This window comes from Athalia rosae, chromosome 3 (assembly GCF_917208135.1).
Source record: "Athalia rosae chromosome 3, iyAthRosa1.1, whole genome shotgun sequence".
Taxonomy (NCBI): domain Eukaryota; kingdom Metazoa; phylum Arthropoda; class Insecta; order Hymenoptera; family Athaliidae; genus Athalia; species Athalia rosae.
In genome coordinates, this window is record NC_064028.1 from 24,990,501 (window position 1) to 25,017,282 (window position 26,782).

At 35.8% G+C, this 26,782-nt stretch overlaps 5 protein-coding genes across 10 annotated transcripts; 3 read left to right on the plus strand and 2 right to left on the minus strand.

Annotated features, from left to right (window-relative positions):
• The first annotated feature begins 363 nt into the window (after window positions 1-363).
• On the plus strand, window positions 364-11,476 carry LOC105686883 (zinc finger protein ZFP2-like). 4 transcript variants are annotated; one of them, XM_048652566.1, is made up of 9 exons: window positions 364-1,206; window positions 2,079-2,166; window positions 2,793-3,110; window positions 3,251-3,875; window positions 4,060-4,152; window positions 4,484-4,570; window positions 5,777-5,935; window positions 6,015-6,318; window positions 6,409-11,476. In XM_048652566.1, the coding sequence occupies exons 3-9, from the start codon at window positions 2,850-2,852 to the stop codon at window positions 6,797-6,799; spliced, it is 1,920 nt and encodes a 639-aa protein (XP_048508523.1). In that variant the 5' UTR covers window positions 364-1,206; window positions 2,079-2,166; window positions 2,793-2,849; the 3' UTR covers window positions 6,800-11,476. The 4 variants fall into 4 exon arrangements, with proteins under 4 accessions (XP_048508523.1, XP_012257528.2, XP_048508524.1 ...); XM_012402105.3 differs by having other exon boundaries at window positions 365-1,206; window positions 2,889-3,110; XM_048652567.1 differs by lacking the exon at window positions 2,079-2,166 and having other exon boundaries at window positions 365-1,206; window positions 2,889-3,110.
• A 141-nt stretch (window positions 11,477-11,617) lies between these two features.
• LOC105686814 (fibroblast growth factor receptor-like 1) lies at window positions 11,618-13,778 on the minus strand. 3 transcript variants are annotated; one of them, XM_012401952.2, is made up of 5 exons: window positions 13,587-13,771; window positions 12,954-13,085; window positions 12,677-12,885; window positions 12,381-12,594; window positions 11,618-12,300 (listed from the first exon to the last, which is right to left on the minus strand). In XM_012401952.2, exons 2-5 carry the CDS (start codon window positions 13,036-13,038, stop codon window positions 11,771-11,773), a joined length of 1,038 nt encoding a protein of 345 aa, XP_012257375.2. In that variant the 5' UTR covers window positions 13,039-13,085; window positions 13,587-13,771; the 3' UTR covers window positions 11,618-11,770. The 3 variants fall into 3 exon arrangements, with proteins under 3 accessions (XP_012257375.2, XP_048508525.1, XP_048508526.1); XM_048652568.1 differs by having other exon boundaries at window positions 12,954-13,204; window positions 13,587-13,769; XM_048652569.1 differs by having other exon boundaries at window positions 12,677-12,852; window positions 12,954-13,778.
• Window positions 13,779-14,117: 339 nt separating this feature from the next.
• On the minus strand, window positions 14,118-18,403 carry LOC105686885 (tetraspanin-33-like). Its single transcript, XM_020852795.3, has 6 exons — window positions 18,282-18,403; window positions 18,028-18,201; window positions 17,216-17,419; window positions 16,607-16,780; window positions 16,389-16,520; window positions 14,118-16,303 (listed from the first exon to the last, which is right to left on the minus strand). Exons 2-6 carry the CDS (start codon window positions 18,112-18,114, stop codon window positions 16,067-16,069), a joined length of 834 nt encoding a protein of 277 aa, XP_020708454.1. The 5' UTR covers window positions 18,115-18,201; window positions 18,282-18,403; the 3' UTR covers window positions 14,118-16,066.
• Window positions 18,404-18,447: 44 nt separating this feature from the next.
• On the plus strand, window positions 18,448-22,264 carry LOC105686884 (bromodomain-containing protein 8). The gene is made up of 3 exons (XM_012402108.4): window positions 18,448-18,604; window positions 18,905-21,936; window positions 22,025-22,264. Exons 1-3 carry the CDS (start codon window positions 18,586-18,588, stop codon window positions 22,208-22,210), a joined length of 3,237 nt encoding a protein of 1,078 aa, XP_012257531.2. The 5' UTR covers window positions 18,448-18,585; the 3' UTR covers window positions 22,211-22,264.
• Window positions 22,265-22,482: 218 nt separating this feature from the next.
• LOC105686778 lies at window positions 22,483-23,808 on the plus strand. The gene is made up of 3 exons (XM_012401909.3): window positions 22,483-22,667; window positions 22,889-23,126; window positions 23,399-23,808. Exons 1-3 carry the CDS (start codon window positions 22,491-22,493, stop codon window positions 23,767-23,769), a joined length of 786 nt encoding a protein of 261 aa, XP_012257332.2. The 5' UTR covers window positions 22,483-22,490; the 3' UTR covers window positions 23,770-23,808.
• Window positions 23,809-26,782: the final 2,974 nt, after the last annotated feature.

Genomic DNA, 26,782 nt, shown 5'->3' on the forward strand with positions numbered 1-26,782 from the left:
TGAATGAAATTCAAAAACAAAAAATCTCATTAAATAGTTTTACTTGAAACTTTGAATGAAAGTTCATGAATGAAGTTCATCGTTGAGTGAAATTCATCGGCCGTTGACTGACAACGCTCGGCTACAAGTAGATCGCGAAGCAGCTCTGCATTTGAATCTAGCGCGTTTTTTTTTTATTCGATTTGTACCATGGACCTAAGCAGATCTATGATTCTTAACGCTATTGTAGCAGCGATCGTAGGGATGTAAGATGGAATTTGTGTTAGGTGGCGCCGAAGTGGCGCGACGCCTGGCGGCGTAATTGACCTTGAAAAAAAGCTGCGTTCACGGCACTGAGTTCACGGATAGCAGCGCTGAATCTTTTTGGTGAAGGGGCCACTAAAGCTAAAAGCTGGGACCGTAGCTGGGACATTCGAGGGACTCGAGAATCGCGTGCCCGGTCGCCCATTGTTATCCTTGTCGAACGTAATGGCCACCAGTGAGTTTGTTGACGATGATATTTGGTGTTCCCGTTCGAACGGAAACGTGGGATAAATAGATCAATATTACATATGTATCAATTGTTTGTATAAACGGAGATAGCGTTGGCGTATCAAGTGTTCACTTTTGTGGTAAAAATACTCGATTTATATGCAGTTAAAACACCGTCGAACTAGAAGCCAACGCTCGCTTGGGATCCTGAGACGTCGTCGGCCGGATCCCAACGCTATTTGACAAGTGCTACTAACACTGCTGGGCCGTACGGTGCGATTGAGAAAAAAAAACATAAATCATCAAATAAACTAGGATTTGAAAAACCGCTCGAACGTGTTCCAAAAAAAATTTACTCCGTTAACCCCCAAAATAATGAGGAAAGATAGAAATAGAAAGTCTATGTAACAAATTGTGAACCGCGTAAACATAACAGTTAGACTATTTCTTTGAGATAATAATCGTATCGCGTTCCGAAATAAATCCCCCTCGATTTTCATGGTCGATCTCTGGCTGGGAATTTGGGATGCTGCCCACCTTGATGCTCGTTGGCCGTTGGCCTGCAGCCTTTTGTTAAAGTGGCCCCAAACCAGCAGGTGCATTTTAGTTTTATTGTCAAATTTTGTTTAATCAAAACTCATCAACGACTACGGTAATGGCGCGTATATCGAAGACTACGGGGACGCAAATATCATCAACCATATCGGAGAAGTAGCCGTATTGTGTATAACACACGTATGTATAATGCTTTACGTTTGTTTTAACCAATAATTTACCAATCCCAAATTCAATTGGCTTTCGAACATTTGTTTCATACCGATCCTTTTTACATCTATCTCTTCAATCCTAACTTTAAATAAATTTTTCAATGCGTCTTATTATTTATTGTCTGATTTTAATTTTTTTCAATAATTTTCTCGCTATCTTTAATCTAATGCAAAATTCATATTAATAATTAACCATCTTCTCGTTCACGTTTCTCGGTTCACGCAGTTCAACTGATATGGTACACACATATACTTTGTTTTTTTTTTTTTGTAAGATTCGTTCAGATGCAAATTTGTAAATACGTAATGGTCAGTTTTTCAAAGTTCGAAGAAACCCAAAAAAAAGGCAAGTAATCTCAAGAGAAATACTGAAAATTATACTCGAAAGTCATCAACATTAACAATCAGCTACTCACTCATCTTTTAGAATATGAAAATTTGCCACTCGTAAGCTCACACGTTGTGTTGTAATATATGGGGCACCGCTTGTAGAGAAATTCATAACTCGAGGTTAAGAATAATATTATTCTGCAAAACCAGTTAAACAATATCATTTAAAACTAATAGTAGATCTTGGTATAAAATACACTAATATTTATAACTGTGAATTTTATTGATTGACAGAAATAGATTTATCTATTACTAAATACTAATTAGCGAAGTCATGATAGCTTGATGATTCAATCGTATTGAATTTGTAGATTATAGAATACTTTGACATTAAACTAAACAGCTTTATTCACGCATTACCGTTTGCAATTTCAATGTGATCTAAATCTATGAAATCATACCTACTACCGATGATAGTTTACGATTTAGTTGTTCTTGACTAATGCATAGGGTTGAAAGCGGCACCTCAATGGCCCTGGAATCAAATGGTAGCAACGTCGTGTGGTTAAGCTCATCACGGCCCGATCAGATACAGCAGGTATGTAACTGGTCGATTTAGGTTCAGTTATCATCTGCCTCCTGGTGATGTCGTGCGATAATATACTTAGCATTTCTACTGCGAAATTTAAACTTTGACAATCATGTTCGGGCAACAAAAATTGCGGGGCCATTAGCTTTTATTAATTGAAAGAGCTAGTTGAACAGACTATGCTACCGCAACTAGAAACTTGAACACGAGAAAAGCTACTTTTGTTCTTTTATTTTGCATTAGAATGAAGATGGGGGACTTAAAAAAAGTTTCAGGACAATGTAGCTATCATTTCTCACTTTCCATTTATTTTATTTAATTTTTTTTCCATACTTTTTAGTTATAGTCCCATTTTACTTCTCATTCAGGCATTGATGATGGATTTATATATTCTGTACTCATGTATCTTTCAAAGCATAGTTATTGTAATGTAAAAAATGAAATGTTCTAGTGATGTAAATTATTATTCGATAAGATGTTATTTCGTTATTTGCGAATTTGATTGCTTCCAACTTGGAAAAAATTGTGATTTGTGTCGCAGATTTTACATATTATATCTTCTTTCATCTCTCATAATTAGGCTGAAAGCAACTTGCCAACCGCCTGAGGCCAGTTTCATTTTTGTTTTCGATTAGTCCGGTTGCTGGCATACTTCCTGCTCATTTCAAACATGGACTTGAAAGTAGATAATAATGAGATATAAATTGAACAATATTGATGGTATTGTACAGCACGTGATAAAGGAAGATCCGCTACAAATCGAGGCAGCTGAAGAGCAGCGTCACCTACAACAACAACAGCACAGGTACCAACGAAGTCTGATTAAAATTCCAAATCAACAGAATCAACAAATTGGACAACCGGTCAAGTGTTCCATGTTCACTCAGACTGAACAAACCAATAGTTTTACACAAACAGAGCAGAGCAACTCCAGCTATAGTGATCAGCGACAGGTAATTTTGTCTTACTGGTCTATAATGAAGACTTTTGTTTACGCATATAATTGCTACACAAGCCACTTAGAAAGTTGGAATCCTCACTCCAAAATCCTGAATTTGAGTGCTTGAAATTAACCCCGTTTCTTAATCTTCAGCAATCCACGATGTTTGACCCACAACAAATCCAACAACAGCAAGCTCCCCAGGGTCAGCAGTCTCAGCAGCAGCAGTCTCAACAGATGTACGTGACTGGAACTGAAAAAAAGGAAGACAAGTCCCAGCCATCTGCTACGGCGGAATTTCCATTTTACTACAATGTCAACATGCTTCAGAAGGTTCAAACGAACGCAGTAAGCACAATCGGCGCTATTACAACTGATGATAAAGGCTGTTATCGGTTTGACGTGCAACCTGTGGGTTATAATACCTTGCTGAATCAAATGAGTATAGCTGCGGCAACGAACGCAACTTTCAAGTGTGACATTTGTGGACTAGTTTTTGGTCATATGAGTTTATTAAATCATCATAAAAGAATCCACAATACAACACCAAGCAACCTACAACAACAACCACAGCAAGTAGTCCAAGCGCCAACAACCGTTACAGTGGCAAGCACTCAGGATCGGCCTTACACTTGTGACGTGTGCGGTGCGTGCTTTGCTCTCCCTGGAGAATTGAAAAGCCACAAAACAAACATGCATCAAAAGCCTAAAATTCAAATTTGCGAAGATTGTGGCAGCGATGAACCCTGCGAACATCATCCAACAAAAGTTAAGAAAAGTATGTGGCATTTACGATTGTAATTCGTCAACATTGTCTCATTTTAAACAAGTGCATGCCATTTAACGAGTCAAATGCTCGATTTACTGCAGTCATTCACATAGCAGTCCAAACCGAGAATATTGCATTGCCAATGGACAGAGAAATCTGCGGCTTAAGGATAATTCAAACTCTCTGTTTATAGCAATCAAACCAGGCCACCATCCTGTCAAACGGCGCGGTGTGACCAGTGTAACTAAATGCCACAAGTGCAATGGAACTGGCATTATTTTTATCGGTAAGTTTAACATTTGTAGATTATGTGCGGGGGTGAATAACTGTTACCACTATGTACCTTGTGAGATCTTCGTCCATTTCCCATTGACATCATTAATTGCATTTTTATTTGAGTTGGTATCATTGCTACCGAAACACTACTGTATCTAGATTTGTCAACAAATTTGTGCTTGATTTTAAAAGCAAAGAAGTTTCCATCAATTTTGAAAGCGGTCAGTGATATATTGGTAATATTTTAAAACTAGTTCTTGTATATTTTTTTTCATTTTCACTGCATTTTTATTATCATCATTATTGTTATCATGGTTGCGCATTGTGGTGGTGTATGTTAGGCAAAGACGAGGATAAACTAAATTCCGGGATCAGTTCGCTCGCCAAGTGTGGTGGCTGCAAGGCGACAGGTCGAGTCACCATTGGAAGTAAGTGGGATTGAAATGGAAAAGTTGTTTCAATCACATTTTAACGTACATCCCATTACTTTTAGGTGGTGACAGTTCTAAGAGTCTTGTCGAGTCCTTAGTTCCATTATTCTTAATTATTTCATAAAACTAAATCTATGCATTCTCCTTGGGTTTGTTTTGTTCTATTTCATTTCACTCTATCCCCTTTTTTCAATTCTCTGTAGAATTCAATTTCATTGGCTATTGAGTTCATCGAAATGGCAAACCAAAGAGTTCGTCATTTATATTATCTTATCTTTTTATTCATGAAAAGACCACTAGGTTTGATAACGTTGCAAAAAAAAAAAACTAGGAATAGAATTTTTTGTAATTGTTGATATTGTAATTATTCTTTTTTGATTTTCAATATTCTGCATGCTCTGTAAGTAGTTAGTTGATATTTCTATTTTGAAGTGAATGTTAACAGCCAAAAAATGTTGTTGACTTTGTCTTAAGCTATGTCTTACCGTTCATTTGTGTTTTTTGGGGTAGAACTGCCAGCATCTAAAATTAAGGATGTTTTTGAAAAGAACAAAATCTCCCCTAAGGGACAGTTTTATAAAACTTGTTTGATGCGTGCAGCGTGATCATTTCCATTGTTTAAAATTCAGCGATATATAAAATAAATACTAATTTCACCAATTTTCTCATGATATCAATTCAGGACAATCATTCAGTTAAGAGGTTTCTTGATAACAGTTTTGTTGAATATCATTTATTTCTGTGGGTTCTTGAATTTTGTCAGATCAAATCCAAATGCTAAAATTCGAATGGTGAAAATAGATAATATAAATATAATGCGCAGATTATTATATTCAGTTACACAATGACACAAGTATTCCAGAACCGGTACTAAAAATACCATCTAAAAAAAAAGCTTTCATTAGTATTTTAGGCTGACATTGAAAATGAATTCTCTCGATAAATCTTATTCTAAATATCTTGATGAGAAACCTCTTAAAAATGTGCGTATTGTAGTCTTCAAAAAGAGAGAAGTAGATTTCATACTGCCTTATAGGGAACAATAAAACAAGAGATAATCATTTGGTGAACTAGTTTTATCATCACAACAAAAATAATAATCACAAGTGTCGTTTTTGACATCACACAAGTCAGCTTCAAGCGCACCATTTGTAGAACTGGCCCTTGCGGAATGTTGATGCCATTCTTGCCTTTGTATTTCAGGTGGAAAACAAAACAGTCAGAACCAGCCCGAAAAACCTTTTCATTGTAATGTTTGCGACGGGACGTTTTCTCGTTACTCATCTCTCTGGTCTCATAAGCGACTTCATTCTGGCGACAAACCATTCAAATGTGAAGTATGTGGTTTGGCATTTGCAAAAGGTAAGCTCGAAAACAAACAACAATCAGCTCGGAATGATATGATATTTTATTTGACTAATATTTATTTGATCTGCTTCAGCTGCGTATTTGAAAAATCACGGACGTGTTCATACTGGAGAAAAACCATTTAAGTGTACTGTTTGTGGAATGCAATTTTCACAGAGTCCGCATTTAAAAAATCACGAACGAATTCATTCAGGCGAACGACCTTATCAGTGTGAAGTTTGTGAAAAAACATTCGCAAGGCATTCTACCCTGTGGAATCACAGGAGGATTCACACTGGAGAAAAACCTTATCGATGTAATATTTGTGGTTCCGCATTCAATCAGGCTACGCATCTAAAAAATCATGCTAAAGTTCATACAGGTGAAAAGCCACACAGGTTAGTAAAATGATCGATCTTTTTAACATTCGTCACCAAAGAATTGCAAAAAATGTATTAATTTTCGATTGTCTACTTTTTTTTTAACAGATGCGACATTTGCGAGATTGGGTTCTCAGACCGTTTTGCATTAAAGCGACATCGCGCGATTCATGAAAAGTACGGTCAAACTGCGCGAAATCAGAACAGCAACAATGCTAACAGTGCCCAACAGGCAAACACTAGTAATCAGCAACAACAGCAGCAACAACAGCAGCAGCAGCAGCAACAACAACAGCAGCAGCAGCAACAACAACAGCAGCAACAGCAACAACAGCAACAAGCTCAACAACAAGGACCTCCAGCCCAGCAAGTGGTTGTTGTTAATTCTGCAACACCTGTGACAGTTAGTCAGGGGCAAGGTCAAGGTCAGAGTCAAGGTCAGGCGGTAATGTTAGACGAGGTTTACAAATGCCAGGTGGCCTTCCCAGAGCCGAAATGATTCGAATAATAATTTCGAATTATAGAGTAAATATTCTCGACCTATTATCATTTCCCAGTGATGGAACAAACAAAGCGAAACAAAATGAAAACAGATGACAAATACTAGATGTGGTAGATATCACTCAACGAACTGCCAATCTTTATGCGACATAATGATAACTTTTTTTTCCAAAAACGAAGACAAATAACCGATCGATAGTAATTAGCAGCGGTATTGAAACAATTTTTGATGATAATTTTGTACCCAAGTTCGTTTGTCAGCTGCTGGATATTGAACCATTCTAAATTTCTATCCGTCGTTTACTCCGATGAATAATAAAATGTAAGTTCGGTATTAATAGTCAAGTTTGAACACTGGTTTCCTGTTTCCAAATTATTCGAGAGTTTTACTCATCGTCATAAAATCCTGTTATTGAAATTGTTTGGAATATGAACATCCGACTATAAATACCTGACCAGCGCAAAGCCTACCACTTCATGGTAAATCGAACATTTACCGATTAATAAGAGGTGAACATGCCTTTTTATTGGTGAATCTTGGAATAGAGGAATGATTTTTCAACAGTACAGACACTAGTTTCCTTCCTACTGGGCAATTGTTGCTTTATTATTATTATTACCATTATTATTATAACTATTATTATTATTATGATTAAAGTCACATCATGCTAAATTCGTTAAGTAGATGAATTAAATTTCATTGCACTTGATCATCATCTGCCTAAATTTCTATGTAATAAATTTCATTGAATACGTCAAATGTCATCCACGGGGCTTCCAACTGATGTATTTGATGATGATTGTATAAGAGAAAGGAAAAAAAATACGAAAAACGACAAAAAAATAAAAAGTAATGTTAACTATTACAAATAATATTAATAACCTAGAATAATGTAAGGTTCGCACCGAAGCTACTACTATTAATACTACTACTGTTACTACTAGTTACGATCGGTAACATTTGAACAATTTGGATTGACCCTGTTGTGCAAATCATGTGTAGAAAGGTCGCATTTTTACCGGTTATATTCGTCGTGCTGCAATTTCTTTAGTTAGTACTATTATAGAAACTCTTCGTCCTATACCTATATCAATGTAAACCATACGAGGTAGAGAAGACTGTTGTTTGAATGCAAATATTTGAATAAGTGAGAATCGATGAGAGTACAGAGGCGTGCGAGGAGACATGATTCATTTTTTTTATTCCTTTTTTTTTCGTGATCATCGATGTCCAATAACAAAATTGAGAAATGTACTAACAACTTGGTAAAATTTTTAATTTTGTTTAAAGGATTTGCGACAGAAGAATTTTGTGTCGCAAATTCTTCAAAACCGGAGTAATCGGTTCGGAGGGGTTGTTCACTTCTATTGCGAGATTGAAGTGTTGCATACTACTTCGATCAGAAGAAGAAACGAAAAAAAATCCATTCCTCGCACATCTTTACGGAGAGCAATGTTGTGTACCCTATTTGTAAATATAGGTACTGTTACTTTTAAAACAAAAATTGCAAACACTTCATGAGAAACAAAAAAGTAATGAGTATCGAGATATTTCCACATAATTGAGAGCTCGAATTTGATTTGGGATATTCAATAATTTTATGTGACGAAGAATACATTGGCGAGTCCAATCTTCGAAGTTTTGAGAGAAGAAATATTAGATAGCCCTCACTTAGTATACGGAATCAAATGCAAATATTTGGCTAACATAGGCATTTGTTTTCCACAGCCCTAACGCAAATTTGAATGAACGGGTTTCTTTTGCCCCACAAGCATGATTGAACTGAAGAAAAAAAATTAAAACAACAGCATCTAATAGTTGACCATTTTGATTCAATATCCAAAGGATTCTAATGAATACCCATTTTAAAAAGTGAATATTATGATGTAAAAAGGAGAAATTTTTTTTTTTTTAACCACTGTATCACTAATGTTGGGTTCGTAATATCATCGCAGAATGACATGTAATTAAAGAAAATTAAACAAACAAACAAAAAACAAACAAGAAGATCCAGGTTTTTTAATATCGATTACGACTAGCGTATACATATTCACATAGTTTGTAATAATAGTTGGATAAGGTAGTTTATATTTAATTTTTATATCCACAAACTTGTTATATGTATAGGTATGGCAATGTACTATGACTAAATGACTTGACTCATCAGCAATTCAACCTAATTGTTTGAATCATAACACAATCATTGACGGTAAATTTTCATCAACTCTCTATGATGATAATAACTGTGTCAGGTACTTTTTGTATTACTTACTACATAAGAATCAGTGTGCAAATTATCAAATGAGTAAACGAACAGGTAAACGATACAGCAAATTTGTGATTTATCATCATCTTCTTTTTATTCTAGTACAGGCGAATCATAAATTCATTCGTCGGTCTAGAAAAACGAAAACATCATTGGTGTATTAGTTATATTGTTGAACACAAATTTCAATCATGATCCATTCAGAGTTGGCGTCAAGAACTTTTTCTCTTCACGTCTAATCAATGACAAAAATTGTGTTCCTCTACTTCATTCGCAGAATAGGGGGCATGAGATATCTTTACATTTACCAGTGATTGGTAACAATTTTTTTCTTTCAACAACACTGTTATAATACTTTCTTATATTGCCTGTGTATATTTTAATGTATTATGTACGAACACACATAGGTAAATATTGTTATTATAATTATCAGTTTGTTCTATCGATAATATATTGATAGTTAGACGTTATTGCAATTAATTTACTTTATATTATAATACGTGGTCATAATGCCTGCTGCAGTATTTTGGTTTAGACTAGATACTTATTTTCATTATGTTACTTTACTTTATTTTGTTCTATTCTTCGTTTCTTTCTCTCATTATTCTTCTATATTCACATTAGCACACAAAGGCGAAAAATTTTTCAAATTTTCACATATTAATGGTAGGTCAGGGCTTTTATAAAGGATGGGCGAAATTTACTTTTTCTTCACTTTGTTGTCCGGTCAAGTTGATGTTCGCTCTTGAATAATAAAAAAATGTACATAAATAGAATGATTAATAGTATCATTATTATATTATTATTAGTCGAATTTCATTACTATTTGAAAGTTGTATAACTGGTCTAATTCTTTCTTCATCAATACTGGATCCGAATGATCTCTTTGTTTGATTTATTTCGTTGTGAAAGGTGAACGATTAATTTTGACCGTTTGAATTTCTTTTTTCTCTTTTTCTCGTCATGATGAACAAATGACGAATAAATAATTAGCGAATGGGATTACTCCAATTGAGATAAAAATGCAAATTTATTCTGTGATTTTTAGAAAGAAATTGTCGTCAAACAAATCATTATGAGTGACTCTTGGGTATAAGAAACTCGGCACATATTATAAACACTTATAGTACATAGGTATGTTCAGTTAGGGCCATTGGGAAGGAAAAAAAATAATTAAAAATAATATCGAATACCGCTATCAATAGTGAAGTGAAAGAAAGTTTCATCAAGATGATATAAAAATATCTTTTATTTCATTATTGATAAACTTTTTCCCCCTTCGTTTGGATCAATAGAATACCTTAGACTTCATATATATAGTTTATTGTCAAAGATCTTGTGACTGTATTTTGAATGCGATCAGAAGACGTCTTCCAGTTAACATTTTTTTTTGTTTCATTTTCCTGACCTACCCTTGTTAAATTTTATTAATTGTGTTATCATCATGATTGAAACGCTGGTGTTCATTTGATATCTTTTATAGTATTTACTAAATAATAGAAGAACGAATGATGCAGCCAAATTCAGATGATATTCTTCTGATTTTTTTTTAATTGAAAAATCATGTATGATACGTAATAATTGTAAAATAAAAACAAACAAAACAATTAAATCTAGATCAAAATGCAATTATTCTCAATTCATTAATATGAAAAAAACGAGTGAAATATATTAAATACAAAACGAACAATCAACAATCCGATTCACAAGGGAAATAAGAAGCTGTCTGGACTTCAATTAGGCAATGAGAATGAACAAATGAATAAAAATGTGATCATTGGTGAAGATAAAAAATGGAAAATATGGAAAGAATGAAAAAAACAAATATCTAATAATAACAATAATAAAATTAAGATAAAAACATAATTGTATAGAATAATTAAAATGAAAAGAAAAAAAGAATAACAACGTAAACGTGGTGACCTTGTTATAATTTAAGGCGAGGTAGTGAACTCTATATACAACTGTTACAATTATAGAGTATTCTTTGATACCAGATAGTAATTTTTCGAGCTAAACTAAAATACATAATTAAATAAATGAATAAATCGAACTAAAAAAGCAAAAAACAAAAAAAATACCCATAAACAACAAATATTGTGACCTAATTTTATGTCCCATCATGTCATTTATGTCGATTAGATAGTTGTACGTAAACTATATTATATAATTATATATTATACATACATATTATCATATAGGATTTTATATGAAAAGAAAACAAGTCGTAAGCATAAATGTTAGGATAAATAACCTGCCCACAATGATAATATTGAAAATCTGAATGTATATGTATTATACTAATACCTAGTGAATAATAATGAATTATGGATAATTAATCGAATAGCATGTTATGTCAGAAGATTTTAGTTAATAAAGATGCTTTCGAAGCACTCTCATTTTTAAAATTCTAATGAGTTTTTCAATTGTGAACTCCTAAAAATTGATATTGGTGTTATGATTGATGGCTTATATCTGAGTCTAATGATTGATGAGTTCGTGTAAGAACAAACAGACTATCAGAAACTTTGATATAACACACATATGTATAGATTATTTGTATAAGGTCTTTATTGTTGATTGCAAAATTTACATCAAAATAACAGACTCAATTGAAGCATCACAGTGCAGTTGGAACTAAGCAAGTTGTAACAATTGTTTAGAACAATGTAGATAGAAAGTTTCGAGCCTGATTGAGAATATCAGCTAACAAATGGTACGTTCTGTTTGTTCCGAGGCTTGTGATACAAGTAACACAACCAAGCAGATGCGGGTACTAAAGCAAGACATGCTGGAATTAGAAATAGACTAAAGAATTTCAATCCTATCCACTGGTCATTTCGTCCTATAGCGATGAGAGGAGTCGAATTTAAGGGAAGGTACACTTTTAAGTGAGCTTCCTGCATCGTCCATCCCTTGTAGTTTATTGCAAGACATGCGTAGTAACCAGAATCATCTAGATTAAGCTGATCAAAACTGAGCTTTGATAAATATAATTGATCATCGAGATATATCTGGTTGCTGGGTAACATCTTCCATCCAGCGTTTTTGTAAATGATCAAATCTTCTCGTCCGGTAGTAGGAATAATGTCGAGTCTTCGAAACCAGACAATCTTTGGTTGTACGCTGGAAGTTACCCTGCACTGAAGAGATATTTTCTGTTGCCTGCCATAGTAAACTACACTAACGTTCCATGGACCCTCTACTATTTTTGGCACGTGAACCGTTCCATCTTTAAAACATATTTTCAACAAGCATTTTGAATATTTACATTTTCCTCATTTGCAAATTTGGGGCAAACTTTTTTCTTACCATTCACTTCCAGTTGAAACATTCTTAGTACTTTAAGGGTACCATCGTGTCTAATCGTGCTACACTTGTACAGACCATTGTCTTTTTCCATCGGTGACTCTAAAACCAATTCATCTAACAGACTCTGACTTTGCACTACTTGCCATTCTGTATCGGTTGTGAGACTGCTTCTCAGAATTTTACAAGACTGACGGTTATAGCCTGGACCGCATGGCTGTATAGATCATTAAAACAAACATCTTCAGTTTCATCTTATAGTAGTGTAACATATTGGTACTAGCTGCTTATGAATTTACCAAAAAATGCCATTGATGTTGACGATGAATGGAATGGTGATTAATTGAATGACATTTCATTTGGAATCTCTTGCCAGTCCATGCCTGGATGATCCCACCTCTTGCATTGTGGATAGTATTGGTGTTGGTGTCCTTTCGACTTTCAGAACCCAATGCTTCCAGTTCTTTCTGGCCATCTGCTTCGGGCCAATATGTTAGCAATGACAAAACTGTAACAAGGATGTAATGTAGTTGTTCCCATTGGAAAATTTGGTGAAAAACTGATGGATCTACTCACTGGAAAAATCAGATTCTTGCTGAATTAGGGCCAATGTCCAGATACTCAGAGATAGGGCTATTAATAAGTTGAACCCAAGGTGCATGATTTGCTCCAAATTAGTTAAGGTAATCAATGAAAATTTATAGTAAGCTAAAAACGTGGTAACATTATCATTCTTAATTCTCTTGTCCAGCTATCATTTTATTTAATAATTTTCACTTTCAACACTTTCTGTCTTTCTTATACTCCAGAGACTAAACCATTCATAGCTGTGATGCAAGAAAACTTTTATTTCACCCATCAAGAGTTAATCAACTGTTTGATGCTACCTCTGCTAATGAAAATTACATAATGCTTAAGAAGCTGTGTCAACTGGTTGCAAGCAGTGTATGGGCTACTCTATTATCTCTTGGTATTTGAACTCCATGATTTAAATAAACTAATTGCAGATAACGACTTAACAAAGCTTTCGAATTCTTTGAAATTATTTAAAACTCTTGGAGTTGTAGCTCATGTGTAAAAACGAATCTTCATAAGCAGGTTGCCATATGGGTCAATGAAAGATAATTGTAAGCTCAGTGCATTACATTCTCTGTTTTAAGTCATTGAATTTCGCACAACTGTTATTTTTCGAAAAATGATTATTCGTACCATATAAGTTTGAAATAGATTTTAGGGTGAAACTGATGAACTTCAAGCTAAGCCTTACATGGACAACCCACTACTGATAGGACAGATGGGAAGACCTATGGACAAACACAGCCCTACCGATAGATAATAGTATAGGTACATCGTAGAAGTAGGTGGGTATTGGCTAGCTGCTGATATGAATAAAAATACATCTCCAATAGATAAGAGAGTTCAGTCAGCATAATAATATTATAGGTATATGTGTAACTCTAGCGGGTAAGTGCAGTGTATAATGTATGCCGGTGTAAACCTATGTATGTTTGCTTTTCTGAAATCCATTGAGCAGAATTGACATGGCTATTTTACTTTGCAATACCGTGATATGCTAGAATATGTATAAGTAGATCATCTTTAGTACGTACGCCTGAACAGTTCAATCAGAGTAATGGGGTATAAACAATCCAGTTAGGTAACGTTATTTATTTACCAGGGTGACAAAGAGGTATGACACTAGTGTGGACTTACACCTAGATAAATAACTACATGTGTCCATTCATTGATAGATTCATTTTTAATGTTTATAAAAAATGTCGAATACAAATAGCAAGTATACAAAATGAAATTTCTCTTACGCTTATTGTCAGATCTTACTAAGAACTTAAAACCTCCAAACGGTCGAAATTTTATTTAACTTTTTTTTCTCGTTCACGTGGCTAATGAATCTGTTTTTGGCACTAGACTTTTTTTTATGCCGATTTGAGTATAATGATACATACTTAAAACGTAGTTATTGAATATCCGTATTACAAAATTCCTTACGCCATCTAGAATATCGGCAGCCAATATTATTTGTGCATGGTGAAAACTGCATGTCACAGCTATAGATTTTAAACTTATACATTATACATAGGTATAGTAGATCTTCGGAAAGTTGATAAAACTCACTCCAATATTGTTATTGGTGCATCAACATCAAAATAAATATCATTGTGTAAGGGTGATGTTTGTAGCTTGGCTACTTCTACATTTTCCACATCTTATATTATGGAGCAAGAATACCGTACTTTTTATTTTCAACAGTATTAGTTAAATGACAAACTACTTCGACTTATTGATCAATCTTGAATGAAAACTATATTGCATATTGAGAATTTTAAATAAATGAAATTTCCACGCTTACATTTCCAAGACAATATAGCACTCATTCTCACATTGTGTGCTTTAAGCAGACGATGAATTTCACGTTGATTGAATTTTACATTATACCAGGTAGTCCGGTATATGGAGTCATAGGGTATGATGTAATCGAACATCTTTCCATAAGATGTGAGTCACAAATTCGGCGTTATAGTATTTTTTTTTTTTGTTTTCTATTGTCCACCAGTTGGACCTTCCTCCTACACAATGAAACAAAGAGTTTTTGATGTTTTTTAGACGTCGCATTTGTAAACTACCCAATCACCAAGCCTATAAAACAAAGAACTCACATCGTTGGATGTTTTGTAATCGTGTACACATGTTTCGTATAATTCGATCAACTCAACAAAGTAAAAACTTAAAACTGTCTCCAAATGTATTTTTGGATTAACAGAGTGCTGTTTAATCAAAAAAGTGAAAGAAAAACCAACAAACAAATGAAAACAAAAGAGAACTCCAAGCTGCGGGTGTGAGAGCTTATACTCAGTCGGTGCTATAGCTATCCATAAAAATCTAGTTCAACTTCATAATTAGTAGGTATTTACAATCAACAGATTGCATAGCAGAGTCACTCACAATACTAATGCCACATTTTATATCACATGACAAAACGGAGTGAATGCAAACATTGGCACTGCTGAATCAAATGTAAAGAAATACTTCTAGTCACGGCCATTGGTCTTTCCCCCTGCGATAATTGTGTATCGTTCATCTCTAGAATAGCTTTGAAACGGAATTGTAACCGTGTGTTATAATACAACATAAATTACCAATGTACACATAGTTATAATGTCGTTCAGTAATGAGGGAGTATCGATACGTGATGAGGCTGAGAGACTGATTATGATGGACGAGTATTTAATGTGATATAGATCACATATGTGAAAAGCGAATAACAGATTAGCAGCAAAGATAGCGTTTTAGACTTTTAAGAATTATGAAAGAACAATAAAAATGATGGTACTATTTGGATTTCATAATGATTTCGCGTTGCCCGATATGCCGTAACTTTTATTGTGTAGAACGCTTTCTGATGGATAGCTATAAATGTATGGATTTGATTGAAATGGATGAATTTTCGATCAGCCCTTGCTAAGATGTAATTGAAAGTAGCTTCTAAAGTAAAGGACTAATCTTATCAAGGAAAGAATGCAGAGGACGTAAAGTGAGATGGCAAAAACGACGAGTAACGCCATCCTAGCATTCACACTGGCTTCGGCTTCCTGGCCTCTAGATTGGCAGCTGACCACCTGCCTGCTGGTTGGAGAAGTTATCTGGTAGCGGTAGGTGGCCTGAGGTCAGGCTCAGGACTGCCAGCGTGACTTTTGCAACTCAATCTGTCCCTCTAACGTCTTAGCCAAATAAATTACAAATAGCTGACTTAATGCTATACCCAAAGCTATTCCAGCTATTGTATACAAATTACGCTCTGCCCAACTACGAACTATCTCTATGCATCCACTCGTCCATACTTTCTTACTGGCTTCTGAAACTGGCAACAGTTGCACCTTGTAACCGCACATTATGTTGACCAGGCCACTCTGCAACATTATTTATGATTCAATCACCATTCTCACTGATCCACTTGGTAATTGAGATAATACATTGATAATTGAATTCACTTACAGAAATATCTGTGGCGTTCATACAGCAGGAAAATGGTACTCCGCAATGCTCTACACTCGGACTAGAACAGTTGAAGTACTCGTTCTTGCCCCAGTCCATGTAACCTTCTTGACTGAGTCCACAGCATCTGAACTGTTGTGAGAGTAATAAAAATGGTGAATTAGTCATAAACCAGTCAACTTATTCATTTTTTTTTGTTACCGAACAACAATCCTCACCTCCTGTTGACCAAAATCTATGAAGTTTTGTAGATCTGGGTCTTCCCGATAAGTTTGAATTATTTTATCGGTGAAAGATTCTTCTAACAATGATTGTAAAGTGTGTGGAAAAACAAAGCCGACTATTGCAACTCCCATTTCCAATAGGAAGAAGACCAACAGACATAAAGAATACTGAAAAGAAATTTATACAGAGTTTAATTGAATTGGTTGAACACATTACTGCTGTTTTGGTTCAACCCATTCTTTCTGAATAATAGATAGGGTAGAATGAGCAGCAGTCTAGAGTTGAAGTACTTCATAGAACTGCAAACAAATTGTGATAAGTCTAATATTCGAAGTGTGAAATATTCGTTTTCATTATTTTGGAGATGAAAACTCTCACAACTCTTTAGTAAATGCAAATTGAACCAAAACTGTGAATACATAACGGCTGGACAAACAATATGATTTATGACTATCCCTTGTTTAAGGTTTCTATTCCAATCATAGGTGAATTTTCATTTATTACAGTTAATACACATGCTTCTATACTGGCACTGACTAACTACGATTATTTCAGCTATAGGTTTCTATACTTCTTATTACAAGGTATTATAATGTACTAACGAATTTAAGGAGACAGGTGTTTTCTCGAAGGGCTCCGACACATCCTGCAAAGCTGACGATGAAGACAACTCCGCCAGCGATTACCATAACCAGTGAAATATTTAGGACCACGTCATAAAGATTTTCTACTCTCACAGAGCCAGTCGCCTGCCATTTGTCAACAAATGCATAGAGGCCAACACCTATCAGAAGACCACCAAACAGCTGCCTCACATAAAACACAACAATTCATTTTCTTTCAATTTTTATTACATCATCAGATGAATCATTAGGTAGAAAAAAAAAATTGCTGTAATTCAATAGATCTGTATTTCTTGTTTGTGGTAATGTAATTCTCCGAAATTTTCTTATCATAATGTGTGGTTTCCTGTGGCAGTAAATTCTGCAGAATCTGATTGTGAGTTACAGATTCCGTTTAATTCATTTACAACAGAAATCAAACAACAATCATTATAAGCTATATGCAACATCACCAATTGCAAGTGTAAATTGCATTGTCTAATTAATTATATTATTTTGCTTGTTTGAACTAATTTTTTTAGCCTGGTGCTTCAGCTAGATAATTGGTATTCAACTGTGTAGACCTGTTCCAAGTAACACAGTCAACTTTGAAATTAAGTCGAGTTAGCAAACTGAGCAGGAAACATCGTCCTTTACAAAGTAAATGAATATCACAAACGTAACAAATTTTTACCGCTGGAATTGAATTATGTGTACAATGTGTTCGATATGATGAATTCAAAGAAGTTTTGTTGAGAATTTGGAGTTAAAGATGTAAAGATAACCGAATTGTTTATGAAAACAATGCATACCCAGAATACAAAGTTCAGCATGAAGATCATGTATTTTACACATGAGCTCACATATGTGAAGTTATTGGTACGTCGACGATTATTCATCGTGTCTTAGGGTTAAACTCAGCGATTATTGTCCTCTTTTATTCCTCGAAAATATCCGATAATCCAGTAATGCCAGTCAATCACCATCTACGAAGACGCGAACATGTTAGAAAAAACGCCAACGACTTGCTTCTGGAATTCTATGCCAGATCGTCACTGATTCACACCCTCATCAAAACTGTAAACAATCCTCGATCTTTTCTCAAAGCGAACTGAAACTATCTTATCGTTAGTACATATATTTTTGACAGCTTGAACCTCCAGCACCATTGTGGTTCAATTCCACGATTCCCTCTGTTCGTCTCGTATGCGTTTACAGAAATTTGCGCTCTCTATTGAATAATAAAGGAGATCGCATTGTTAAGTCAAAAAATTACATTAACCGGACTCGGTTTTTGAATTTAATACATCTTAGTATTAAAGATAGTTTTTACATCATTACAGTGAGTGTAAAAAACACCGAAAAGTGAAATGGCATCCGTGCAAGATAGTGAGTTTACGTATAAACTATTTTCATTCAATTTATACGCTCATCATAAGATTACATTCTTGTAGGTTAGAAGTATGTAAACGTTTATCCGCAGACGTCCTTATTTGTACTGTTATTATCATCATTATTTCTACAGAAAAAGTGCGGGATTCTACTAGATTTAAAATAATGAAACTAAATAATCATAAATAGTTTCGATTATGGAATAAATATTTATCATTAAAAGTATTGAAACAGTTTGCATTCACGAATTTCTGATTCTAAAACATTTAATCTATCGACAAATCTTCATCATTACAGGACTGAAACTCAAACGCGTTCCTTACGATACGTGGAGTACAAGAGAGCAGCTCTGCCTAGCTGCAAGTGTATTGAATTCTGGGGAGAGTGTGCCGAATTGGAAGACAGTTTCTGAGTCATTAAAGCCATTTGCTGAAAAAGAAGCGTTACGGCCACCAGACTGGTTTTCTCAGAAGTCTTGCGCGATACAATATTCTCATCTACTGGAAACAGCAGATGCGCCAAAGAGAAAAAAAAGAGAGAGCGGTGATACACAAGCAGAAACAATCGTTCACAGATTGACTCAAGAGAGAATAGCGGAGCTCAAACAGATTCTTGCTTTTCAACGGGACGAATATCAGCAACTCAAAGCCGAAGTGAATCTCCTGAGATGTGGCCCATTATCCGACGAGAAACTTCAAAAGATGTGGCAGGCTATAGAACAGGAAGAACGAGAGCAAGAACAAAAGGCCAGAGCTCATGCGGCCTGGCTCGCCAGACGCCAGCAAAAACAGGACTCTATTATTTCTCAGTCTATTTCCATGCACCGGAAGTCAGGTGAGGGCTCAACTGAGACTTACGACGTTATTGATCCATCAAATAATGAAGAAGATGAAAAGAAACGAGGTGGCAGGTCGCCCCTACTTACTAGCTTGCTCAAATCTCCGAGTCCAACGACTCAAATACAGAGTTCATCCACTCCTTCGCAGACTGGTTCCCCCACTATAGCTAGTCTTTTAGTTTCGAGTCCTAAGGTTCCGACTTCTCAGGTAGATCGCAGTCTGACACAAAACGTCTCTTCTCAACTTCAGCAACTTGTTTCAACCGCAATAGCTAGCGTAGCCAATGAAAGACCATCAGCTGGTGCCCCTACGCTGTCCATGCTACTAGAACTGCCAGCTAATCCACAGCGGGGGCCTTTGCTGAACCTGCAAACACCACCTCTTGTTGTTTCACAGCCTAGTATACCTCCAGAAATCCACACACCTCTATCTACTAACGTGCCAACGCAAACTTCCTCTCAACATGTGCAAATCGTTCAAGCCCCATCTGTTACTGCAGCTCAGAATATACCTGTAACAGAGAGTATGGTACAGATAATTGATCACATTGATGAAGTCATCAGGAAAGACATAATGGCAGATGTTATTGATAAGGATGAGATCAATGAGATTATAGGGGATATCGAGGAGCTGATAAAGGAAGAAATTACGGCTAGCCCCAGAACAAAGGAGCCTCCTGTCTCTACTGCTGTTGCAGAAACTGTAGCTCTACATCAACCGATGCAAGAAAGTATATCAGAGCGCCCAGAGCCACGTAATGTTGATGAACCAGCATCAATGTCGGATTCACCTGAAAGTGAGATGGCAATAGAAGATATCGATTCCAGTACATCCAATATTGCAGAGATTATTGGTACTGTTGCCATAGAATCTACAGAAACAAAGATAATTGTACCTCCCTGTGAGCCGTCAAAGGTTGATGAAAAGTTGGAAATTGGTGAAAAAGAAGAAGATGACGAAAGCACGACTGATGAATCATTGCCTGAAGAAGCTCAAGATTTTCCTGAAAATAAGGAAGAACTTGTACAAGAAGCCGAATCTAGCTTTAAAGCAGAATGCAAAGAACCTGAAAGCAATGAAAGTACAGCACAGGATACAAACGATCCAGAAAATCAGGCTAGACAGGATATTAGCCTACGTGAAATAAACGAAGATATAGTGAATGAGGAAACTGAACTAATTGAACAGGAGAAAGATACGATTCTAGACAGTGCAGACGATGACAAAGAAGCTTCTGAAAAATCCGAAGCAAAAGAAGAGGTGGAAATAGATCAGCTGGAAATACACTTAGCAGAAATAACTGGAGATCCAACTGACAAGTCTGTGGAAGTAGCAGCCACTAGTGAATCATCAGAGGCAACAAACGACATTGCGAGTATAGAAGATGTGGAAAAATCACAAGATATTAGCTTAATTCTAGAAGAGGACGAGAGCTCCCAAGGTTCACAAAACAAGGAAAAAGCTCCGTCTGAGGAAATAATAGCAGATGTATTGGATACCTCAGAATCATGTCCAGAGGAATCTACGGCTTCAACTGAGGAAGAAGAAGACCTGGTGGTCAAGGTAGAAACCATTGCAATTGCTGTTGGTGAACCTGGTGTGAACTCAAAGGATGATGTATTAGAAAAAATAGATGGAGAGCGTAAGGAAAAGGCTTTCAAAAATTCCATCAATGTCATCGTACATCAGGTCGATGTCAAAGATGATGAGGATTTGAGCGGAGGTTCTGGATCTGATTCGAATCATTCCACCGTACCGGATGTGGCAGGGGTTGTCAGAGAAGGCAAAAATCCGAATGAGCGGCAACCTATGAAAACAGAGGATTCATTGACGAAAGAACCCAAAGAAGTCGAAACAGTGGTGAAAATTGATGTAGAAAAAAAGGAAGAAAAGATAGAAGTAAAACCGGAAGTCAAAGAAGAATGTAATGTTGTGAAAGAGGAAATAAAGACTGAAGATAACGACATAAATGAAGAGAAATTAGAGTCCAAAGAAACCCTAGATTCTGAATTGGCTGTCAAAAAAGAGACAGCTGCTGGTGGAATAGGGGACGATGTAGAACTTGACGAGGAAGAATCCACTCTCAGTAAATTGAACGGTGGCCGAACCATGAAAACATATTCTAAAAGACAGGTTGTAACGATAGATAGTGAACCAGAAAATGAAGCCGGTGGAGAAGGTGCTGATTACCGTGCTTGGAAAAAAGCTGTTATGCTGGTCTATAATAGACTGGTTACACACAAGTATGCCTCTGTATTTTTAAGACCTATCACGGAAGATCAAGCACCAGGGTATCATTCCGTAATTTTTCGTCCTATGGATTTGTCAACTATTAAAAAGAATATTGATAATGGAACCATCAGATCAACTATGCATTTCCAGAGAGACGTTATGCTTATGTTCCAGAATGCTATTATGTATAATAAGCAGGATACTTTTGTCTATAAAATGGCTGTTTCCATGCAAGAAGAATGCTTGCAGCATATGCAAGTAAGTCTATCAGTTGTTGTGTTGAAAAATATAACTACTGAAATTATTTGTTTCATTTGTAAATAATACATTTCTTTTTGCCAAACAGATACTTGTACAGGTGACTGGTGAGGGACCATTCAGAAGAGAAACAAGGACGGCTGCTAGTATCAGCAGTGATTTTGGCGAATCATCAACAAAGCCACAACGAAAACGTAGTCACATCACTCCTAGTCCACATGATTCTGATAGCCCACGTACAACTAAAAAGCGAAGAAAATCTGAGAATGATTAATTTTTACAAGCGGATGTTTACAGTGTTAAATTTTATAAAAAATCTGCATTCTTATTTATTGAACACACTATTGAGATTTTCTCATCCACAAACATCAAAGTTCACTTGAAAAAAATGAGGAATGGTATAAAATTTTCATAGACTTGATTCCGGCGAAGCACAGGATTATATTCAGAAGTGTCAAAATTTACCAGTCTCTTTTTGATAAAACCTTAAAAACTGTAATAAAATTAAAAAATAAAGAAAACATTAGCAAACGTCGTAAAATTATAGTAGAAAAATGGGTGATCATGCTCGTGGCGATTGTAAGAAAGTGATATGTAGTTCTGAGGAAGATGATCTCCAACAGGAGGCTATTCGTAACTCTTCTTACATCCCGCCTCGAGCGGTCTTGATGATGTCGCAATTAAATCTGCGTGATAAAAGAATAGGAGTACCTGGAACATCTGGAGAAGCAGTAAGTCTAGAAAAGTGAATAAATTATAAGAAAGTGTTTGAATGCTCAACATGTAAAGTGTGTTTGTGGAGAAATAAACATGTGCCTATTATTTTGTGTCCCAGTTTTTCATTAAAAACTGCCTGTTTTAGACGTATGATGCATTTTTAGTTTTTCACGATTTTTTTGAGTTTCATAAGAAATAGAAGAAATAGTTAATTTATCAGAATTATTGTGCAAAGCCAGCACTACCGACACCACCTACATCTGATGACACAGACCGTCAATTTTGGGCAGAAGATGAATTAAGTAGTTCAGAGACAAGACTTCATTTGGTTGCTAAGCAAAGACGAAGACGTAGTTTGGCACATAGAAATCGGGCAGCTAATCGAAAGAGAAGCAGATCATTTAGTCAAACATCTAGCTCTAACTCGGATCCTGCACAGCATCTGAAAATCTCATCACCGATCAGACAGAATGGTGATTGTGAAAATACCATTTGTCCCAGCGTTTACATTACACTATGTTTGGGTGCCTGTCGTCAGGTGCCACCTTTCCTATAGCGCTCCGTTCATTCAGGGACCTTACACATAGTTTGACTTACCGATACGGAGTAAGCCTAGCACCAACCAGACATACTCTAATGTAAACGCTGGGACACATTGTATAGTCTCTAAGCAATTTACCATAGATATATCGAACATTGAATTTACATTATAATAAAATTATTTATCTTGGTCTCAAACTTTTAGCACGAAGGAGACGGAAATACGATTTGGGACCAGGTGCTTCTGCGAGTAAAAAATCTAGAGGAAGAAATAATGCTCCAGTTCCTAGAGCCTCTACACCGAGGCCAGCTCAAGTTTCTAGTATCCGAAATCCGTTAACCTTTGGTGGTAGTCTGCAAACAGGAACTCATCACGTTTTGAATTCAAGGCGACAGGTGATCCAAGCTACAAATTTAATACCTGGAATGCGGCAGAGATCGAGGAGACGCAGTGGTCAGACACCCGATTTACCTCGCAGTTGTAATGCGATGCCCACAATGAATGAGTCTACGGACACTGATAAATGTAAAAACCAAAAATCAACTCAATCACCTTTAAAACCAAGGCGCAAATAAATAATCTGAAATTATAAAGATTGATTATTCGTCATTACCTGTAATTAATCGGTCAAATTACCAAATATTATTCCGATACCAGATATTATTTTTTATGGGCCTTAAATGATTCAAGCAGGAATTCGAATAAACAGAGACGCTAGTTCAATATTAAAGATGCTCTAGGGTAAAACTTCGATGGTTACACCTTGAAGCAAATCCAAAATCTGGCTTTGTTGCTTTCGACTCGCAATACCGGAACACTGACAATGCAAATTGCTGGATTGCTCAGGTCTGACAGCAGGGATTGAGCACAAAACCTCGAAATCTACCCTTATTATACTGTATAATTCAACCCTAGAAAAAAATCCCGTGTTTTCTGGGGGTGGATGACAGAATTAATCGTAACTCCGAGCAGATCGAAAGGTGTTCCGGAAATCCCAAGTCTATTGTATTTGTGAAATCCATACATACAAAAAAAGCTGATGTTTATGCATACGTATGTATGATATTAGAAAACGGTACGCATGTGAGAATTACACACTGATTACTAGTGTCTTTTCGATTTTCATGCCAATTACCTATTATAAAATTAATCATAAATGTAACAATGATAATTAGTTGATCATTATATGGACATAGCTACAGTTTCAGGACGGATGGATTAACCCGTTTGAGCGGATGCTCATACAACAGGCTTTGCACACTGACCGGCATTAATTCCAGTTTCAAAACGTACATACCTCCATTAGTAGTCGACATTCCCACCCTGCAATTGGCCTCTCCCCTCGCCTTTGTCAAAAGCCTAATTTCCACACATGATGTGTATGTTGAGAACGGCTGTAGTGCATTGTGACAAATTGAATATTTGCTGTAGATCTTTATAACAATCATTAAAAATAGTCGGTGTCGTTTTATACTAAAATCAAAAAGTATATATTCCCGATTAAAACTTCATCGTTCACTTCTGCTTTACAATTATTTCGTTGAACGAACGAAGTTTGGTAGAACTTTCTTGCATATTGACTAAACTCATCAACAAGGTCAAAAAAAAAAAAAAAAAAATTATTGATATCATGAAATGGGCGACGATAATTTAGCAGAAATATTGTTTGCTTTGCGAAGTTTTATTGCTGAATTAAAAAAAAGTTTCGGATCAAACTTGTTTTTGTTTATTCCCAAACTGATTTTCTTGTTTACTTGCGGTCAAAAAGTTTTGACTGTTTCTACAAAACATTTCCTTGAGTGATTTCGGGCCGTTTTCCGGTACATATTTGATTGTATGTACATGTAAAAATAACTTTTTCTATTCGTGGCAAATGAAATATTAGTGCTGAGATAATCAAATTTCAACTGCTGAAATGATTGATCGTAAAATAAGTTTCTTCATTTGATCATTACAAATGAAGCGCAGGTCTTACAGTGGAATTATGAGGATATTTTGAAACTCTCGTTTCACTGAGTCATCCAATCCGTATTAATTACCTTCATTCTAACTTGCTATGATTTAAAGGGGATTGGAGCCTTGGACCATAAGAAGTTCGGTTCGCCTGATGAAATATCTTCTAAAGTCTCATTGGATAATATTTACATATGTAAATGTATAACATAATTGCTATTGAAAAAGAGCGGAAGTCGAATTACCAGCTATCAAGAAGAGATGTCATTTTATCGACTGCGATGATTCCACGAAAATGGCAGAACGTAACCAGAGTTGAACAACGGTTGGTATATTTCTATTGCAGCAGTAACATCTCGTCCGGTAACGGAATCGTTGGATTTTTACTTACCGATGAAACAATAATGGATCAAACTTAGAATGATCAACTGTCGAAGGTTCTAATTGTTATCACATTCTATCAGCATCGACGAAGGTTTATGCCGAAACAGAATGAAGGATTAATTTGTTCCCGAATGTTTCTGATGCAGATCTAAAATGAACCCTCGTGCAATTAGAATCTACTAAGTTTCATGTTGCTTTACTTTATACCACTACAGCTGCTTATTATGTTATATATTTACGAGCAAACGTCCTTTTCCTTGAGAGCCCCAGGGGTGACGTTATGTATATAACTCGGCGTAGCTAACCAGCGATTTTAATACCAGGACGGAAATTAATTTTCACATAGGCCAAAGCTTCACTCCGTGTCTCAGGACTTGCTTACCACCATTCCTGCAAAGTTTACCTCGTGGCTATGAACTCTACCACTAGCTAAGATGAAATACGTATATATATATTATCATATCCAACGTCCTGCCAAGCACGGGGAATGCAAAAGGACCCCCCATGCACTGGGTCTTTGTGTATGTGATTAAACTTACAGCTAACCCTGGCCGCATGGAATGTACGACGTATGACATTTAACAGAATTATGCTATCATAATCGTGTAGGCGTATTTTAAACCCTCAGAAATTTGGATTTCCATCTGCGGATAGTTTAATTGTTTCAGAGATTAGGGTGAAGGTTTACGAGAAACTAATTTCGTCCGATTCTAATTCAAGAGACACCCTTGTCACCTGTTTAATTTTTGTTGGAATCACTGAAAAAAAATATAAACGTTACTTTCGACACAATGCACATCAAACGTATACTCGCGATCAAAAATGTCTTTAATCTTGTTGCTTCAGCTACAGAACTCAGGTGAAGAACAGAATCATTTTTTGAATAATAAAATAGAATAAGAAAAAACAAAAAATGGATTACCCATGGGTGTTTCGATACCAACAGCTACCGTTTGATTCATGCAACAAAATGCTGTTCATATTTTCTTTATCGCTGCAATAAAATGATAGTTGGTTGAATGGTGAAAACAAACCTCAACTCTCTCACATCGATAAAGTCAATGGCGGAGATGTTTTATACATAGCTTCAGTACGTTATTAAAAACGCTATTAAAACAAAGCGATGAAAATTTTCGAAGGACTGTAAAATTCTGTGAAATCAACTTGCAAAATTTATGATATTGCTGAGTGGGGTATTGCAATTTCAGTTTTATCTCTTTCAGATTCTGAAGAGTATGAGGTATTTTAGCA

What these genes read in the sequence shown, in the direction of transcription:
- LOC105686884 (XM_012402108.4), top strand. An exon ending in AATGCTTGCAGCATATGCAA is followed by an intron (nt 21,937 to 22,024) that starts GTAAGTCTATCA and finishes TTTGCCAAACAG; the next exon opens with ATACTTGTACAGGTGACTGG.
- LOC105686814 (XM_012401952.2), bottom strand. Translation starts at nt 13,038, where the DNA reads ATGCACCTTGGGTTCAACTTATTAATAGCCCTATCTCTGAGTATCTGG. An exon ending in AACATCAATGGCATTTTTTG is followed by an intron (nt 12,595 to 12,676) that starts GTAAATTCATAA and finishes TGATCTATACAG; the next exon opens with CCATGCGGTCCAGGCTATAA. An exon ending in GTTTCAACTGGAAGTGAATG is followed by an intron (nt 12,301 to 12,380) that starts GTAAGAAAAAAG and finishes TATGTTTTAAAG; the next exon opens with ATGGAACGGTTCACGTGCCA.
- LOC105686778 (XM_012401909.3), top strand. Translation starts at nt 22,491, where the DNA reads ATGGGTGATCATGCTCGTGGCGATTGTAAGAAAGTGATATGTAGTTCT. An exon ending in CTGGAACATCTGGAGAAGCA is followed by an intron (nt 22,668 to 22,888) that starts GTAAGTCTAGAA and finishes TATTGTGCAAAG; the next exon opens with CCAGCACTACCGACACCACC. An exon ending in ATCACCGATCAGACAGAATG is followed by an intron (nt 23,127 to 23,398) that starts GTGATTGTGAAA and finishes TCAAACTTTTAG; the next exon opens with CACGAAGGAGACGGAAATAC.
- LOC105686885 (XM_020852795.3), bottom strand. Translation starts at nt 18,114, where the DNA reads ATGAATAATCGTCGACGTACCAATAACTTCACATATGTGAGCTCATGT. An exon ending in TGCTGAACTTTGTATTCTGG is followed by an intron (nt 17,420 to 18,027) that starts GTATGCATTGTT and finishes TATGTGAGGCAG; the next exon opens with CTGTTTGGTGGTCTTCTGAT. An exon ending in TAGATTTTGGTCAACAGGAG is followed by an intron (nt 16,521 to 16,606) that starts GTGAGGATTGTT and finishes CTCTCACAACAG; the next exon opens with TTCAGATGCTGTGGACTCAG.
- LOC105686883 (XM_012402105.3), top strand. Translation starts at nt 2,098, where the DNA reads ATGGCCCTGGAATCAAATGGTAGCAACGTCGTGTGGTTAAGCTCATCA. An exon ending in GGCCCGATCAGATACAGCAG is followed by an intron (nt 2,167 to 2,888) that starts GTATGTAACTGG and finishes GGTATTGTACAG; the next exon opens with CACGTGATAAAGGAAGATCC. An exon ending in TGGTTTGGCATTTGCAAAAG is followed by an intron (nt 5,936 to 6,014) that starts GTAAGCTCGAAA and finishes GATCTGCTTCAG; the next exon opens with CTGCGTATTTGAAAAATCAC.